This window comes from Phodopus roborovskii, unplaced genomic scaffold (genome assembly GCF_943737965.1).
Source record: "Phodopus roborovskii unplaced genomic scaffold, PHOROB, whole genome shotgun sequence".
NCBI classification, from domain to species: domain Eukaryota; kingdom Metazoa; phylum Chordata; class Mammalia; order Rodentia; family Cricetidae; genus Phodopus; species Phodopus roborovskii.
Window position 1 is genome coordinate 5,286,864 of NW_026126588.1, and position 18,154 is coordinate 5,305,017.

The 18,154-nt window shown below is 43.0% G+C and overlaps 1 protein-coding gene across 1 annotated transcript in view; it reads left to right on the forward strand.

Moving 5' to 3' along the window:
- Window positions 1-337: 337 nt before the first annotated feature.
- Mep1a (meprin A subunit alpha) overlaps window positions 338-18,154 on the forward strand; it is a 31,058-nt gene continuing 13,241 nt past the window's right edge. Inside the window, exons 1-7 of the mRNA XM_051204286.1 lie at window positions 338-406; window positions 494-518; window positions 604-651; window positions 6,394-6,434; window positions 7,312-7,387; window positions 13,152-13,269; window positions 15,447-15,622. Coding sequence (XP_051060243.1) covers window positions 338-406; window positions 494-518; window positions 604-651; window positions 6,394-6,434; window positions 7,312-7,387; window positions 13,152-13,269; window positions 15,447-15,622 — 553 coding nt within the window. The remainder of the gene's footprint in view (window positions 407-493; window positions 519-603; window positions 652-6,393; window positions 6,435-7,311; window positions 7,388-13,151; window positions 13,270-15,446; window positions 15,623-18,154) is intronic.

The window sequence follows — 18,154 nt, forward strand, 5'->3', positions numbered from 1 at the left end:
TCCATAAAATCTTAGTTCGTCTTTGACCGTCAATACATAACATTATCACTTTGAAGATTATACTCATTTCTGTCACAAATGGCATGGTGTATGACTTGTTATCGTATGTTCATTTCACTACTAATTTTTCAAACTTTCTCTCAGTCCCTGGGTCATGAGTTTTTAGAGTAGGATTCTTTGTTCTCACTCCTGAAAGTGTAGTTCATTCTCTCAGTCTGCATTTACTAGGCAACACAGTACCTACAGAAGGGTCAAAGTTCCCTTGGTGACAGTCAGAGCAAGGTCCAGTAGGCTTTTATGGCAAGGAGTCTTTGCTACATCCAGCTCATTTGCAACAATGCCTTGGACGAGACCTGCCCGTGGTCTCATTCTGTTCTGGTTTTCTGCCCACGTAGCAGCTGTATCGGTAAGTAGGTATCTACTTCTATGGAGTTTTTAAAGGCATCAGCTCTAGCCTAAGTTACCCACTTTGTGTACATTTATCTCCCTCCAGATTAAGCATCATTTGGATGAACATGGTAAGGAGCATTTCATATGCAATTTTTCTGAGTTTTCCTCAACAAAATTAGTAACAATTTTTCCTCATCTTTTTCTTTTTGACAGACCACAATATAGATGGCAAACAGAAGGATATTTCAGAAATCAACTTAGGTGAGCTTAATTTCTGAAATATTGAGACCTTGATATCCTTTGTTGGTTATTTTAATTAATTGATTGATTAACTAGTTTGAGACAAGGTCTCTCTGTGCAGGGCTGGCTGGAAATTGCTAAAGTAAACTGGGGTGGATTTCAACAAGCATCCAGCCTTCTGCCTCTACCTCCAGAGTACCGACAGGCACCACCATTCCTCACTTGAGAGGATTTCAGGCCCAGCAGATGATAGGATTGCCTTTTTAAGAGACAAGTTAATTGGTGCCTACTGGCATTAGAAGTTTCTAGAAAATGATGATGCCTAAGAGAAAAAGGATTACATTAGACTGTGTGTACGCTCATTTCAGTGCCGATGCATGCATGTGGGAAACAGAAATCAGCTTCTGTTATGGTTCTTCAGGAACTGCCTTTGTTTTTTATTTTTTTTTTTTTTTTGTTTTTTGGCCTGTGTCTTTCCAAGCAAGTTAGACTGACTGGTCAGTGAGACCCAGGGGTGCACATGCTTCTGCCTCTCTGTCTTTGGAATCAAAAGTACTCCTGGGTCTTCACTTGGGTTCTGGTACTCAAATCCAGGTCCTCATGCTCGCTCAGCGTTCATTTTACCAACTCAACTATCACCCAGGCACTAGGTTAGCTTTTTTTAAGAGAGATAATGAGCCCTAGTAGATCTAAGACTCCATAACCTAACATGTTTTCTGTTGTTGAAGATTTCATATATTCTAGTTTCCAGTTTGGAATAAAAGGGAAGCAGAATTGGCCATTATTCAACTTGCTAAAAATTATACAGAGTAAGCAGACAGTTCTTTTTTTAATTTAATGGGAGAGACATCCCAAGCATGGACTGGCTTGTCATATATACTGCTGATGAGGTGACTAGTTGAGAAGGCATAGAGAAGTGGGGGCGGGTAAATGCATTTCTGTTTGGAGTGTTTCTTTAGAAATGTGTTCATTGAGGAAGCCCACGCAGTCATCCATTACTGAGAGGAAAGACATCCAGGTTGCCTGTCTTGCTTCTGTGTTCTGCGTCTTGGGTTTCAAAGAGGCCTTTGTGTCTTGACATCTTTGTCTGGGGCTGGTGTCAGTGGAGGGACACCTGATCACTAACACCTTAGAGTTTGCATAGACATTCATATCCACTGTCACCGCTGTTGTTCTTTTGCTGCAGCTAATGCCCACAAAACACAAACACGAGGCTCAGCGCCCACATGGCGTTTATTGAGGGAAGGAAGAGAAAGGGGGTTAGCTGGTGGCCAACCAAAAGCAGGGGAGGGGGGGGGAGAGAGAGAAAGAGAAAGAGCGGAGAGACGGAAGGCCAGAGAGAGAGAGGGCAAGAGAGGGGGGCATGCTTGGCACGCTTGCTTTAAAAGGGGGGCTTGTGCATGCGTAACTGAGTCCTCTGGCAGCCAGGGAAAGCTTGAGCAGCCAGGGAAAGCCTGAAGAAGCGATGATTTGGCCATGAGCGTCCTGCCCATCGTTGGGGGTGGGGTCAGCAGACTGCTGGTTCCCAACAACCGCCATCCTGCAGTATGGAAAGTTCTGTTTCCCCTTTTGCAGGGAGGCACAGGACACTCTCCATGGTGAGAGAGCCTGTTCGCAGTGCTGCAAAGAGGCCTCCTCCTCCCGAGTGTGCTCCCCCTCCGTTTCTTGCTCCAGTCTAAGTGCTAGGAAATACACATGTTTGCACATAGCAGACCCAGGTAGCAGTATGGCTAAATGAGCATGAAGCACCCACAAGGAAATTTCAGCTCCAAATCTGTTCCTACTAATGGTGACTTTGCGATGGTTTTGCAGTTGGTTGTTATTTAATTTCCTGTTACCATGTAACCAGGTCAGGATTGACAGGGTTGAGTACATCCCTGGTATGTACAGCAGAGGCAGCCTTTGTCCTGGGGAGGTGAAACCATGTTACTTTCTCTCCCCCCCCCCCAGTTTTCTTTTCTTTTTTTTTCAAGATAGGGATTCTCTGTAGCTATGGAGGCTGTCCCGGGACTTTCTCTGTGGACCAGTCTGGCCTCGAACTCACAGAGATCCACCTGCTTCTGCCTCCCAACTGCTGGGATTAAAGGCGTGAGCCACCCCTGCCTGACTGCCTTACTCCCTTCTAATTCCCAACTGCTCTGAGGTGTCATTTGTAAGAAGCTATACACTTTGTAGAATAAGACCTCTGTTACTACAATGGGGATTATTCTCTGGATTGGTTTCCTAGTTATAAACTAAGGGCTATCCTCAGATTGCCGTGCAATCCAATGATCTCTTCTGAAGCTGCTTGTGTTTTAAAGGTAATACTGCTTGTCCACAGGGTTACAAAAAGTGGAGTCGTCAGTCTGGGAAAGTAACTCACTTGGTAGGAGTGCCTAGCATGCAGAGTCTGGTCCTCAGCACCCCTAATATGGGCATTGTCTTAGTTAGGGATACTATTGCTGTGAAGAGACACCGAGAACACAGCAACTCTGATAAAGAAAAATATTTAGTTGGGGTGGCTTACAGCTTCAGAGGTTTAGTCTGTTATTGTCATGGCAGCATTCAAGCAGACATGGTGCTGGAGAAGGAGCTGAAAGTTCTACATCTTGATCCACAGGCTATAGGGAGTGAGCTGTGTCCACAATGGGTGTAGCTTACAAAAATCTATGAGACCTCAAAGCCCACCCCCACAGTGACACACTTCCTCCAACAAGGCCTCACATACTCCAGCAAGGCTGTGCCTCCTAATAGTGCAACTTTCTATGGGCCAAGCCCTCAAAATCACACGAGACTATGGGGGTCATTAACTATGGGTGTCATTCAAATCGCCGCATTCCACTCCTTAACTCCCATAGGCTTGTAGCCATACAAAATGCAAAATGCATTTAGTCTAACTTCTAAAGTCCCCATAGTCTATCACAGTCTCAAAAACGTTTAAAAGTACCAAGTTCAAAGTCTCCCCGGAGATTCCTGCTATTTCTTAACTGTAATCCCTTGTAAAATTATAATAAAAAAGCAGATCACATACTTCCAACATATATACGCAGGGTATACATCACCATTTCAGAGTGGAGGAAAGATAGGATAGCGAGGAAAAACTGGACCAAAGCAAGACCAAAATCCAGCCGGGCAAATTCTAAGCTCTGCATCTCTATGTCTGATGTCAAAAGCCTCTCGAGATATCCAGCTCCTTTAAGCTTTGTTGACTGTAGCACACTTCTTTTCTCGGGCTGTCCCATGACTCTGGCATCTCCAGCATCTTGGGATCTCCAAGGCAATCCAGGCTTCACCTTTACAGCTTACCTGGGCCTCCATGCAGGGACACCCCTGTCACACACCCAGCCTCAGTGGCTTTCCTTTGTTTTGGTGGGAGAGTCTGAAACCACCCCACCCCCCCTTTCTTTAATCCTTGACTCCAAAAGCCAGAACCACATGGCTGAAGCTGCCAAGTTGTGCTGATTGCCGGGGCTGGAACATGGCCCCCTTGTTCGATTACATCTTCACCAAGTGTGTGTTTTTGATGGTTTCCTTTACCACAGAATCTTATCTATCTACCTTTTGTCTGGGAGCTTTTTATTTTTCTTTCCTTCTGTATAGTTTACTTTCACTGCTGCTCTTGTCTGTCTGGCAGCTGCCTGGCTTCGGGGTCTGGGTGCATCCCTTATTCTCTCCCCCTCCTTTTCTCATTCCTCTCCTGAGCCTAGATTTCTCTTCCTATTTATTCTATTCTCTCTGCCTGGCAGCCACATCTATCCCTCTCCTGCCTAGCTCTTGACTATTTAGCATTTTATTAGACCAATCATGTACTTTAGGCAGGCAAGATGAAACAGATACAACACATAGCCAAACACAATCCTTTTATCAATAGATAAATGCTGCATAAACAAATGTAACACATCTTTCCCTAGTTGAAATAACACTCCACAACACAACAGGAAGTGAACAGTGTCCTTGCTGGGCACAGCTTGAGCACATAGATGAGACCTCAAAGCCCAATCCAGTGACACACTTCCTCCTACAAGGCCACACCTACTCCAACAAGGCCACACCTCCTAATAGTGTAACTCCCTATGTATGGGCCAAGCACTCAAAATATCTATGGCGCCATATGTATTCAAACCAACACAATTATGATGGCCAGTGCTGTAACCCCAGCACTGGGAAGATGGAGTCAAGGAAATCTGAGTTCAAGGCCATCCTTGGTTATGTGGAGAGATCATAATCAATCTGAGCTATATGAGGTGTTTAAAAAACAAGAGTAGATAGAACACTCTAACTCTGGTCACTTAGTGGGAAGTGAGTGTTGTCTTGTGGTCAGTGTTAACAGTTAGTGATTATTAGGTATTTACTTGTATTATTTTGATTTTGTTGTTGTTTTGAGACAGAGATTCTCTGGGTAGTCCTGGAATTTGCTTTGTAGACCAGGCTGGCCTTGAACTCACAGAGTCTCTGCCTCCTGAATTCTGGGATTAAAGGCCTGTACCACCTGGCTGGTTATTAGGCATTTTGGCTTGGAGCATATTTTAAAGCACCTTTATAGGTATTATCATTTAATCCCCCCAAGTCTGTACAATTCAGAATATTGTGGTTACTCTTATAGTTAAGGGAATAACATGATAATAATTAATTGAAGGGCAAAACTTGAACATAGGCAGGCCTAGGTCATGCATTTTGTATGTGTGTATATGTGTGTGGGGTTCCAGACAGGGTTTCTCTGTGTTATTTTGGAGCCTGTCCTGGAACTCACCATGTAGGCTGGCCTCAAACTCACAGAGACCCACCTGCCTCTGCCTCCCAAGTGCTGGGATTAAAGGCGTGTGCCACCCCCACCAGCTTAGGTTATGCCTTTTTAATACTGTAAAATTTAAATTAATTAACTAAACATTATTTTTAAAGGTAAGTGGTGTCTTTAAATGCTTGGGAAGTTTTCACATGACCTTTTCATTAAAGAATCTTATTTTCAAAAGTCCCTTTTTGAGGTCAGGGTTAGGTAATCCAAGCAGTGTGTGGGGGTCCATTATGCTAAGCATTTGAAAACTAGGGCTTGGAGACATCACCCCTGGTACCCATCATTACAAGGACACTGCCCCTGGTTTATGCTTGGAGACTGCCATCATCCTCACAGGAGGAAATCAACTCAATGCATTTACCTAGGTGAGGTGGGGGTGGGCATGAAGGGCAGGGATGGGACACTAGTTGTAATGCTGACTTGGACAATGGCCTCCTGGCTCATGGCTTTTCTCTGGGCTCCATTTCTTCCTCTGAAGAAGGAAAGGTTTAGAGTACATGATCAACACTACCCCTTCGAAGCTATAAGGTTATTTTAGAAATGTTATCATTTTATTTATATAGATGTTTAGACTGAATCATATGGATGTGTACCACATGCATGCTTGGAGCCTACAAATGTCAGAAGAGGGCGTTGGACCCCCTGGAACTAGTGTTACAGATGATTGGGAGTTGCCGTGTGGGTGCTGGGAATTGAACCCAGGCCCACTGCAAGAACAGCCAGTGTTCTTAAATACCAAGCCAGCTCTCCAGGCCCAGTTCTAAGGTTCTTGGAAAAGAGTTTTTCTTCCAAAATTGAAAAGAGGGCATATCGATATATACTTATACTTACCAGTTCACGTTTACTCAGTTGGGGGGGGGGAATCACAATTTCAATAAGAGATAAATGACTGCATGTGATGAAAGATGCACAATAGCAAAGATTAATTTCACTGTGACCTGTCTTTTATTAATGCTCATTTCAAATATCCTTTCATTTTCAAATCCACCCAGCTGCAGGCCTGAACCTCTTTGAAGGAGACATCGTTCTGCCAGTGAGTGCCACCTTACCTTGGGAGCTATGACATCACCCCTCACCCCAACCTGCGCTTTCGGATCCATGTTGGGCACTGTAGAAAGAAAGCAAAGATTCCTTTATAATCCATACCTATAGGAACTTCCCCTGAGTTAACAGTAATAAAAAAAACACTAAAGAGAACAGAAAGTATACAATAATCAAGTGGTTTATCTATCCAGTTTTTCCCAGTTAACACAGACTAGGAAGGAAGTGCTCCCATGTGTCTGGAGGTAGTGTGCCAGAGTTAACAGTTACCTGGCCCTTTTATTTTATTCTTATTAATGCCCTCGAACCTCCAAAAGTTATCTCTAAGGAGTTCCTATTGTTTTTTATAATGAGGAGATAAATGCTCCGAGTTAGTCCTTTCGGTGTGAGTTGAGCGAAGGTTATGGCGGTAGTCACAGGTTTTCTCGGACTTTTTTGTTGTTGTTTGGTTGCTTTCCATTTTTGTGTCACACCTTAATCAGTTTACAAAGTAGCTGTTTCCCTTATGACATTTTTCATACACACTTAGTTTTGGTTGGCTCTCCTTCCCACCCACTGCTCTTCCGTCTCCCCAATCTCCATCCAGGTTTTAACCCTCCATCCTTTGTATTGTTGCCCTTTCTACTTCAGATCACTGGTCTTCTATCACCCTGCCCACCCTTCTCCCTCTTAGGCCTACCAAGATGTAGATATTAAACATTGGAAGCTAGGACCTACATGTGGGAGAGAACATGCAGTGTGTATACATCCACACATGAGAGATGAGGCACATGCATACAGTGGGATTTTACCCAGCTGTAAATAAGAATGGGAGCTGTAGGGAAATGGGTGGAACCAGACAGCATTACGTTTTCTCTTGTTCTTCATAGAGAACCAGAAATGCCCTGAGAGACTCAACAGCAAGATGGAAGTTCCCCATTCCGTACATCCTGGCTGACAACCTGGGTAATGGAAGTTGTTCTTAACTAGAAATGTGTAAACTTTTCTTTCCCCTCTCTCCTGGTCATCAGCTTCAGACCAATACATAAAGAGCCCTAAAGATTCTTTAGCTCTTGGGAAGAAAGCCATGGCTTTCTTTCAAGGTTTGGAGAGATGACTCAGTCAGTGAAGTGCTTATTTTGCAAGCATGAGGACTTGAGTTCAATCCCCAGCATCCAAGTAAAAACTCTGTCAGGCTGACTCATGCTTGTAATCTCAGTGCTTAGAAGGTAGAGGTAGGTGGGTTCGTGGGGGCCTGAGCTAGCCAGCCCAGCCTCATTCACAAACTCCAGGAGGAGAGACTCTGCCTCATAGTAAAATGAACTGCACCTGAGGAACAATACCCACAATTGTCTCCTGATCTCCACATGCTCGAACTTGTATAACACACACACACACACACAAGCTCACATGCACACACATTACTGCATATGTTAAAATGTTAGTAAAAATCAGAAACAACACAAAGAACAAAACTGTGAGATAAAAATTGACATCATAATGGTAAAATTTTGTACTTCATTTGTACAATGGCTGAGCTGGGTATAGATTGAAGACACTATTTCCAGCATATTGGTTTCTTTTCATTTTTCTTGTGAGAGGAACATCATATGTTTTGGAGAAATAAAAAAAATCATATATTAGCCCTTTTCCTCAACATTAATAATTTTGACTTTCTCCTTTCTCTTAAGATAAAGATCTGTATACCTTGCATTTTAGTCACTGACAGAAATATTAATTAGCAGTAAATGAACAACTATTAGATGCCTTGAACAGGTACTGGCTGATCCTCAAATAATTGGCCTATAACTACCATATGACACCTTGACCTCAAAACCTACTCTTCATTGATAGAGAAGATGAGAGAGAGGGGGAAAGCAGGCCAAGGTTTCATCATTTTTGGGGTGGTTGGGCTCTTCCCAACTCAACATATGTAGATTGTGTTTCAGTATTCCCGGGTCAATGTTATCAGTGTTGTTTCTAATACCTTTTCCAGTGAACAGGTTAAGAAACACCATTGTTCTCAAACGTTGGTTGGGAAACGAAGACATTTCCCACATTTCTCCAGCATGCTTATAATTTCAGAGTGCCCATATTCCCTAAAGCATGATCGAAGAAACCACCTTGGAAGGATTTTTTTTCAATGTCCACTTTTCCTTCCCGATTCTCTCATGTGCACCACCCCCTCAGGTGCCATGCGCAGTGCCTCTACCTGACGGTTTACTGAGGGTTCACAGTATCTGTGCCATGAGGACTGGGCTTAGCTGAGAACGTGCTTGCCTAGCCTTCAGGAAGTGCAGGATTGCACTCCCAGGACCCCATAAAGCAGCATAGTGGGGAACACTCACAAGCCCAGCACTTGACAAAGTCAGGAAAATGTCTTTGAATTCAGGCTTCCTAGATCTGTAAGATGATGTTTAAACAACCAAATGTGAGAACTATCAGGTCATTATTTTCTTGAATATCTCAAACATGTTGGGCTTGTTGATAGTTTCCTATTAGTTATTAAGGCTCTGTTCATTTTTTTAAAATAGTATTTTCTCTGTGACTCTTTCACTACCTCTAGTTTTCTCTTAAAATCATTCAGTGAACTTTCCATTTTGAATGTAATTCTGTATCAAGTTACTTTGCTTTTTGTTGTGACCAAGTACCTGACAAATTAAGGGGGAAGGGTCTGCACAGTTTGAAAGGTCTGTCACAGAGGGGAAGCGTGGTCGCAGCAGCCTGAGGCTGCTGGTCACATTGTCACGTTGCGCACACACAGGAGAATGGATGCTGGTGCTCAGCTCACTTCCGCTGTTTTATTCATCCCAGGACTCCAGCTCATGGTATGGTGCCATCCAGGCTCTGAGTGGCTTTTCTCACTACAGCTAAACTTACTTGAAATACCTTCAGAGTCCTAACCAGAGCCTTGTTTCCATGGTGATCCCACCAAATGATTAACTGCCGTGAATTCTGATGGAATTTCCATTTGATTCTTCTATATAAATTTTATTTCACTGCTGAGAGTCTGTGGTGTCCCCCTTTTTCCCTCAAATCCTTGAACAAATAAATACACATTGTCCTTTAAACTCTTGGTTAGCTTCAACATTTGAATTCTCCCGCACTCTGTAGATCACATTTCCAAGGTTGTCCCACATTGATGCTCTTTGACTCTATGTTGGAGTGCTGTGGCTATCACCCGTAGAGAGATGTCATGTGCTGTTTTTTTCCTTGTAGTGCTCTTCATTTTTGAATTACTGTGCCAAGAATTTGAGCAGCATTTTGAAGGCTTTGCTTTGGTTTTGGTCTTATTTCAATGCATATCCCAGAATACTAGGATGTAGGCTTGACCCCTAAGCCTCCTCAGTCTCTCTGGGGGGCTTAGTGGAATGCCCAAGGATTTTCCCAGCCCCTTCATCTTCATATGGCTCAAACTCCTTGTCATTGCTTGTTTCTCTGTTGCTATGATTAAGATGCTATGATTAAAATCAAAAGCAAACTGGAAAGCTCTGATTTCCTCTTACAACTCTCAGGCCATAGTCTGTCTCTGAGCATAAACTGGAGGCAGAAGCCATGGAGGGATGCTGCTCCCTGGCTTGCTCCCATGGCTTATTCAGTGTGCATTTTTTTATGCAACCAAGGACCTCCTGCTGAGGGATGACACTGCCCACAGTGGGCTAGGCTATTCCATATCCATGAGTAGTCAAGAAAATTCCCCACAGACTTGCGTCTAGGCCAGTTGGATAGAAGCAGTTCCTCCATGGATGTAGCTTCTTCCCAGGTTTGTGTCAACTCAATCAAAACCTAACTAGCTCACTCCTGACTTTTTTTTTTAACCTACAATTGTGGGCAACAGGTGAGGTGTTGCTCAGTTTGGTCAACCTTCAACATTCTACTGGCCAGTTCCCACCAAGATCTTTAGAGCTTCTCTCACTTATACCAAGCTTGTCCATTTGATGATATTTGTGGCATGCATGGCTTATTTGTTGATTGTGATCACCCCACCCCACCCCACCCCCTGCCTCTCAGCCTCTCAACCATAGCTCTTGATGTTCTTCTCCTGATTCCTCTTTGACTTTTCATCCACCCAGACTCTGACTCAGTCCCAGAGTCTTCTTGGAAGATGCCGGGAACTTATGTGGCAGATTTGTGCTTGCATTCAGAATTATGCTCGTATCCATCCTTTCTCGCCCTGGGAGTACCATTGAGCATCACTCAAATGTCCCCCTATTTAATGAGATATCCTTTTTTTTCAAAAATAAATTTCCTCTACTTTCTCTTCTAGTCATTTCATTTTTAACCTCGTTTTTTAATTTGTAACTCGATATGGAGGGATGTGTTAGATTCAAACTCCGCTACTGACAGTTTCAGAAACCTTCTCAAACAAATCCCCAGGTGAACACAGTGGGTTTTCCAGGCCACCACCTGCTATACACAGTCACCAAACACGTGAAGTCAGCTCTTATGTAATTCCATCCAGTGCTAAGGAGAGCTAGTGGCTGACAAAACAAGGCAAAGCTGTGTGTAATTTACCACATCAGGACCTTTTGCTCGGAATGAAGGTTACAACGAGGCAATAAAAATCTCTGTATACTGAAGAAGCTAACCCATGCAAATACTGTAGGCTCACACTCATGGAAATCAGTGTGGCTCTTCCAGTGAGGGTCATACAGAATGGCTGTATTTCCTTTTTTCTTTCTCAGTGATGCCAGGATAATTTTTTAAAACCATGACAGAGTTTCTAGTTCTCTTTTTATAGCTTGTTTAAGGGTGGAGGTGGGGAAAGGGATTGGCTTTCGTATTAGCCCCAGAAATTCCCAAGTCAGCTTAATGCTAAGAGAAAAAGCAAAGTAGGATGTGATATGTGTGTGTGATGGTCAAACCAATGTAGTTAGCACATCCATACCCCTAAGCTGTGTGGCAGCAGGCAGGCAGGCAGAAGAGCAATAGGGAGGGACCTATGTCCTGATCCTCAGGCAGGAGGCAGAAAGAGTGACTCTGGGTCAGAAGTGGGCTTTTGAAATCTCAAAGCTCTCCAACCCTGGTGGCCCACCTCCAAAGAGGCCACACCTCCCAGTCCTTCCAGCATTCAAACACATGTGCCTATGGGGACCATTCTCATTCAAGCTACATCATAGTGCAAATTGCCTTCAGTCCAACATTACTGTTTTTTAAAAAGATACTCTAAATATTGGTTCTGTCTCAGAAAAATAGTTTGACAGTTTTTAGGTTGACTCTTAGCTCTATTGACTTGATTCCTTGGTCGTGCAGACGTTTCTTAGTTTGTTATAACATCACATATACTTTTGCTTTTGAGGATCTTGCTCTGGGGTTCTCAGTCAAAAATCTACTGTTATCTATATGTTGAATTGATTCCCCTTTGCTGTCTTCTGGCAGCAATGCAGATATTCAGATTGTCCAGCAGCATTTATTGACAAACTCTTTTCTCCAATGCATGTTTTAGTGCAATGGAAATAGTATAGTGTCCAGAAATAATTCCATCAACCCTCTGTCTCTCTGTCTCTGTCTCTGTCTCTCCCTCCATCCCTTCCTCCCTTCCTTTCTCCCCCCCACAATATCTTACTCTGTAGCAGAGGTTGGCCTTGAACTGAAACCAATTCTCACAAGTGCTGAGTTCATACATGCGAACTGACCTGCCCAGTTAAGAACTATTTCCTTAGTGATGTTATTACCTTGTGACTCTCCAACCTGGTACTTATGAGAATCGTGATATAAATCATTTGGCAAAATTCCAAGGAATATACATATACATATATGTATACATATACATATATATTGTGCAAACCCAAGGATTTCATTTTGTATGACTTGGATTAATTTTTAATTAAGCTCTCTACCTCCAGTGAGTTGATGGTAGGGAAAAAGAATACAAATGAAGTGAAATATAATCTCAATTCCCTGGGGGTTCACTCCTTTTCTGCCCATCCTTGCCAAGGATAAACCTGTACTTGCACGATACTGGCTGGTTGGTCTTGCTACTTCCTACTGCTCTCATGGTTTCTTTGTTCCAAGAACACTCACACCTCTCTGAACTAGGCTTTCCTCCATCTAAGAGGATTAAAAAAAAAAAAAAAACAAAACAAAACAATGGGCCTTATTTAGCCCATGTTGGTCTTGAACTCCCAATCCTCTGCCTCCTCCTCCCAAGTGCTGAGATTATAGGCATAAACCAGCATGCCTTGTTTTCATGACAATGAGCATTAACCCAAGACCTTAAGCAAGCTAGGCAAACACTACCAGCTGAGCTCCATCCCCAGCCTGCAAGGATGTTAGTTCAGTGTGGGGGTAGGACCACTATTTCTGTAGCTTCTATCCAAGATGCTGCACCCACACATTCAGAAGTCAGAGTGACTGAAACCCTTATCTGTTTCCTGCCCTGCCATATGACTCTTCTCAAAAAAAGCTCTGAATGAAAGAAAGAAGAAGAAAAAGGAACATATTGTTCTATGGTTTAGTTCAGTTTTATACTCATGCATGAGCTACTGCCCTGCAGTCCTATTTGTGCTGATTTAAATTATGAACCAGTACTATGTATGCAACTAACTGAAAATTTAGTTTCCAAGGAAATCAGTTACTGCCAAAAAAGGGTGAAGAAGAAGAAGGAGGAGGAGGAGGAGAAGATTTTCATGGAACCTCTGTGTATTTCATATCAGTGGTACAGCCTGCTGTAAACTATAAGCTATGTCTGTTATCCAGACTCTCAATAATGCCTGTCAATGTTTTACAGATCTAAATGCCAAAGGAGCCATCCTCAATGCCTTTGAGATGTTCCGCCTCAAGTCCTGTGTGGATTTCAAGCCCTATGAAGGAGAGAGTTCCTACATCATCTTCCAGAAATTTTCCGGGTAAGTATGGAATATTATAAAGCATGAAAAGAATGTATCCTTCAGTTTGTGAACTGTCACACATCTATTTTGAAGGCTGAAAGAAATGATAAGAATAAAGCAAAATCATACCCTCCGCTGTTCTCTTAGCTTCCGAGCCAACCCTGTAGCCTTGATATTCGTTCTTGTGTAAGTAGCATTTGAATCAGCATTCAGAGGTACACAATGCTAACAATTTTAGGGTTAATGGGTAGGTAAGACAAGGCAATCACTTCCAAGCAACTTACAATCCCCATGCAACACTGAAATCTACCGGCAAAGCCCTTCTTGTGGGTCCAGAAATCAGAATGTAAAGCCAAAAGATCATTTGTGGAAAAAATTCTAGGTTTGCTAACAGAGGAAGAAAACTGAATTTATGCAAAAAGACAAAAAAAAAAAAAAAAAAAAAAAACTTTGGAAAAAGAGGGTGAAGTAATTCCATGGTAAACTTAGGGAGTCTGTTCCCCTAATCCGACAGTGTCTGGGACACCTTTGGGGTTCTTCTTGGTAAGGGTCCCTCAGAAGCAACGTTGGCAGTGGACTTGGTGGCTTAGTGCTGCAAACAGATTCCTAAAAGGAGGAAGGATTTATTCTGGCTTGCAACGTGAGAAGGAATATGGTCTATGGTGGTGAGGAAGGGAAGGCATGGAGACAGGAGGGTAAGGCAGGGGACATTGCATCCTGGGAAGCAGACAGGAAGTGATGGACTATAAAATCTCTAGGCAGGTTGTCCCACTTCTCCATAAGACTCTACCTCCTAAACCAGCGGTCCTCACTCTTCCTAACACCGCAACCTTTACTACAGTTTCTTATGTTGAGGGGACCCCTCCAACCACAACATTATTTCATTGCCACTTCATATAACTTTGCTACTATTATGAATTATAATGTAAATATCTGATACACAGAATCTCTGATATACGACCTCTGTGAGAGTGTCGTTGACCACTCCCCCCGCCCCCCCCCCCCCACACAAAAGGGGTCATGACCCATGGACCTCTCACTGTCCTAAGGTTTCCATAGCTTCCAAAACAACTGAGGATAAACATGGGGGCCTGAGTGGTGCATTTCATGCTCAGCTGTCCAACAGAAGGCAGGGAACATTCCATGAGTGGGGGATTTCGGGAATCGGCCAGAAGTTCACTATGCTGCTAGTCTCTTAGAGAAGTTTTGGATTCTTCTTGCCCGTGACCCTTCAATAGGAGGTAGGCAGTCTTCCCTGTGTGGTCAGACTACATCAGAGCTGTGAACTTCTGTACTTATTAACTCAATTTATCATGGATACTCTTCACAAACATGAAATTTGCCTGGGGATTTGGAAAACCCCTAAAGAGAGAATTTAAATCAGCCACAACTATCACTAAAAGGTAGTATTTTAATCTACAAGCAATAGTGCTGTTTGGAGTGTCCTGTGGCTTTTATGAAGGGGAGGAGAAGGCCAGTTTCCTCTCCTTGATGCCTTGTTATGGCAGTTTGCCTTCAGGGAAGGGTGACTTTTCAGATGCTTATCACTCTAAACTGGCACAAGAAAACTCAGAGGTTGCTTGTGGAGGGCATCCCACACTAAACTCTCTTCTTGTCCTTGAGCCAGCAACACGGGGAAATGCTTTATTTTCATTTTTTTTGAAAGTTCCTCTTTAAGCTTTTTGTTTTCAATTGATCCAAGCAACTGTATACTCTAGGGTTGAGGGGCCATGCTTCCTACATGTGTATGATCAACTGCTCCTTAGGTACAAAGTTGTGGCTGGTTCAGAGGAGTAAGTTTTGATGCTCTGATGCATAGTAAACTGCCTAGGGCTGGCAAAACTGTATTGGACATTTCCAAACAGACAGAAGAGGCTATTTTGAATGAGCCTGCAGCCTCAGTACTTAGATACTTGAGATTCTGGGTAGCCAGGTTGCTTTGAGATCCTGTCTCTGCCTTCCAACTTCTGGGATTATAGGTTCTGGTTCTCTCCCTCTCCTGGCTTTCAAATGGATACTGGGGATCTGAGCTTTTGTCCTCATTACACAACAAGTGTTCCACTAAGCAATCTCCCCAGCCCCTAACTTAAAAAAAAAAATCAATCTCAACTTTCTCAGCGTAGCGATTTGAAACACAAGAATTATATTAACATAACACCTCTGTGAAAACATCTTCTTCCCCTCCCTCTTTAAAGGTGCTGGTCTATGGTTGGCAATCAACACGTGGGGCAAAACCTTTCTATCGGCCTTGGCTGTGACTATAAGGCCATCATTGAACATGAGATCCTGCATGCGCTGGGATTTTACCATGAGCAGTCGAGGACGGACCGGGATGATTATGTGACCATTTGGTGGGATGAAATTCTTCCAGGTGTGTATGAACCCAGCATTAGCTGCCATTGTCCCAGCGGCTTTGTGGGGACATCTGTGAGAGGCCCAGGCTCACCCCTGAGCACAGACGATTCAGCTTCTCCAGTGGGAACAACGGCTGTGAGGAAATAGCAGCTTGAGGATCTCTCCTTGGACTGTGTTAACATGGTCACAATTGGTGCCTAAATGGGAGGATGGGGTGACGCACTGTGGGGGGCACTTGAAAGATGGAGTATATGCTTTGTATCAGTATTTTGTTAAAAGTCAGCTAAAAGTATTTTCTTGTTGTGCTGAGTAAAAGGAATTAAATTTCAGAGGACATAGGTCTGTTTTCTGCAAGGGTAAGGAGGCATGATGACGATGACCAGAGAACACACTCCAGAGGATTTGGTGTGTGTGTGCATGTAGATGTGCATTCATGTACATATATGTATATCTATTTATATGTGTATGCAATTTATGCACATATATTTGTACGTGTGTGTACATGTGTATCTCTATGTGTGTGTGTGTGTGTGTGCGCGCGCGCGTGCGCGCGTGCACACGCGCATGTGTGCACTGGCTAGTTTTTTGTTTTTTCAAGATCAGGTTTCCCTATGTAGGTTTGGAGTCTATCCTGGAACCAGTTCTTGCAGACCAGGCTGGTCTCAAACTCAAAGAGATCCGCCTGCCTCTGCCTGGAGTGCTGGGATTAAAAATGTGTGCCATCAACGCCCAGCAGTGACTAGTTTTTATGCCAACTTCATACAAGTTAGGGTCACTTGGGAAGAAAGAATTTTAGTTGAGAAAATACCTCAATAGGATTGGCCCTTAGGCAAGTCTGTATGACATTTTCTTGATTGTGACAACTGACACAGGGGGAGACCGAGCCTATTGTGAGTAGTGCCACACCTGGGCAGGCAGTCCTGGGTGGATAAGGAATCAGGCTAAGCTAGCCTTGGAAAGCAAGCCAGTAAGCATCCTTCCTCCATGGCTTCTGCTTCGGTTCCTGACTCTGCGTTTCTTTCGTGACTTCCTATAAGGACAGACTGAGATATGGAACTGTAAGCTGATGTGAACCTTTTTCCAGTCATATTGTTTTATCACATCAGTAGAAACCCAGCTAAGACAACATGTATGTTTTTGTGTGTAGGAATGTATGTGTAATATGCGATGCATATATGTATATGTACATGTGTGTGTTTTTATATGTGCATGTGTATATGTGCTTTAATGTTTATGCACGCATACAGTATGCATATGTATATTTGTATATATATAAATACACACACACACACATATATATATATGCATGCATTTTTGACTTAGTTCAGGATTTGGAATAGTATTCTTTCAGATCATAAGTAAATAATGAAACTTTACTATGTTAGAATTGGCTTCACTCAGCACATATATTTTGGATAAATAATTTCCTTGCTCAGGTACTTTTATTTGTATTTCAGTTTCATGCATAGATTCGTACATGACAGTGTATAGGTAATAATTTGACTTTTAGGGGCTCATGAGAACTGACCAAGCTTTAAAATTAAATTTGAATCCAGAAAGACTCATATCAGCTGAGCCCACTTGTGGAAAAATGGCCAGGAGGATGGATAGAGTTCCTTAATGTATCAGCCTCCTCTGTGTGGTTTCTCAGCTTGTGTCCCTCCAGCCCATCATATTCTGATAATTCCATGAATGTGTAATAATGGAGAAATAACAGGAAAGCTGTAATTGTAAAAGTCTTATGTGTCATCAGTACACAACACACACACACACACACACACACACACACACACACACACACACACGTCAGCTCATGCTGCCATTTAAGCACTGAGGCCAAGCAGTTGTCTTAGTTGAGGGTTCCTTGAAGCTAGCTTGGGAATCTACTTCCCAGTGATGCAAGTTCAGACGAGACTTTATGTGCTTGGCTCTCAGACATGATTTTACTATAACTGGGTGTGTATGGGGGAAAGGGGAACGGACTCACAGGCATAAGTACTATTCACTGACTATGAGACTTTGAGTTCTCCTTGAACTTATGTTTGTCTACAGGTCTGAATTTCTTCCCTTCATACTCACATAGTTGGCTTTGCTGAAAATTTCATTAGCAATAAAAAAAAATTGCATTTCTAAGTTTTGAGGAAAATAATATACAATGTCTTTTAAAGGCAGTCTTAAGGCAAACAATGTCCATTAATCAGGGTTAACTCGTGCTGCTTGACTTAATCTGCGGATGTGTTCAGTGCTGGCTGAGCCAGGGTGGCTTAGCGCACAACTACCTCACACTTCTATTTGCATCATATAGACTCCATATATCCAAATTACCTGCAATCACTGGATTACTGTTCTCCAAGGAGACAGCAAACCCAACAAGCAACAAAGCCAGCACAAGTCCCAGAGTCATTTGGGCCTTTTATTGTATGTCATCTGCTGTCCCCATAGCCTTGAGTTTAACCCGAAGCCACCGTAATGACTATGATGTGGTTTTTGCCCCCATTCTCTGAATCAAGATTGTTTCTTCTTTTCCACTAAGGAAAAAGATTCAACT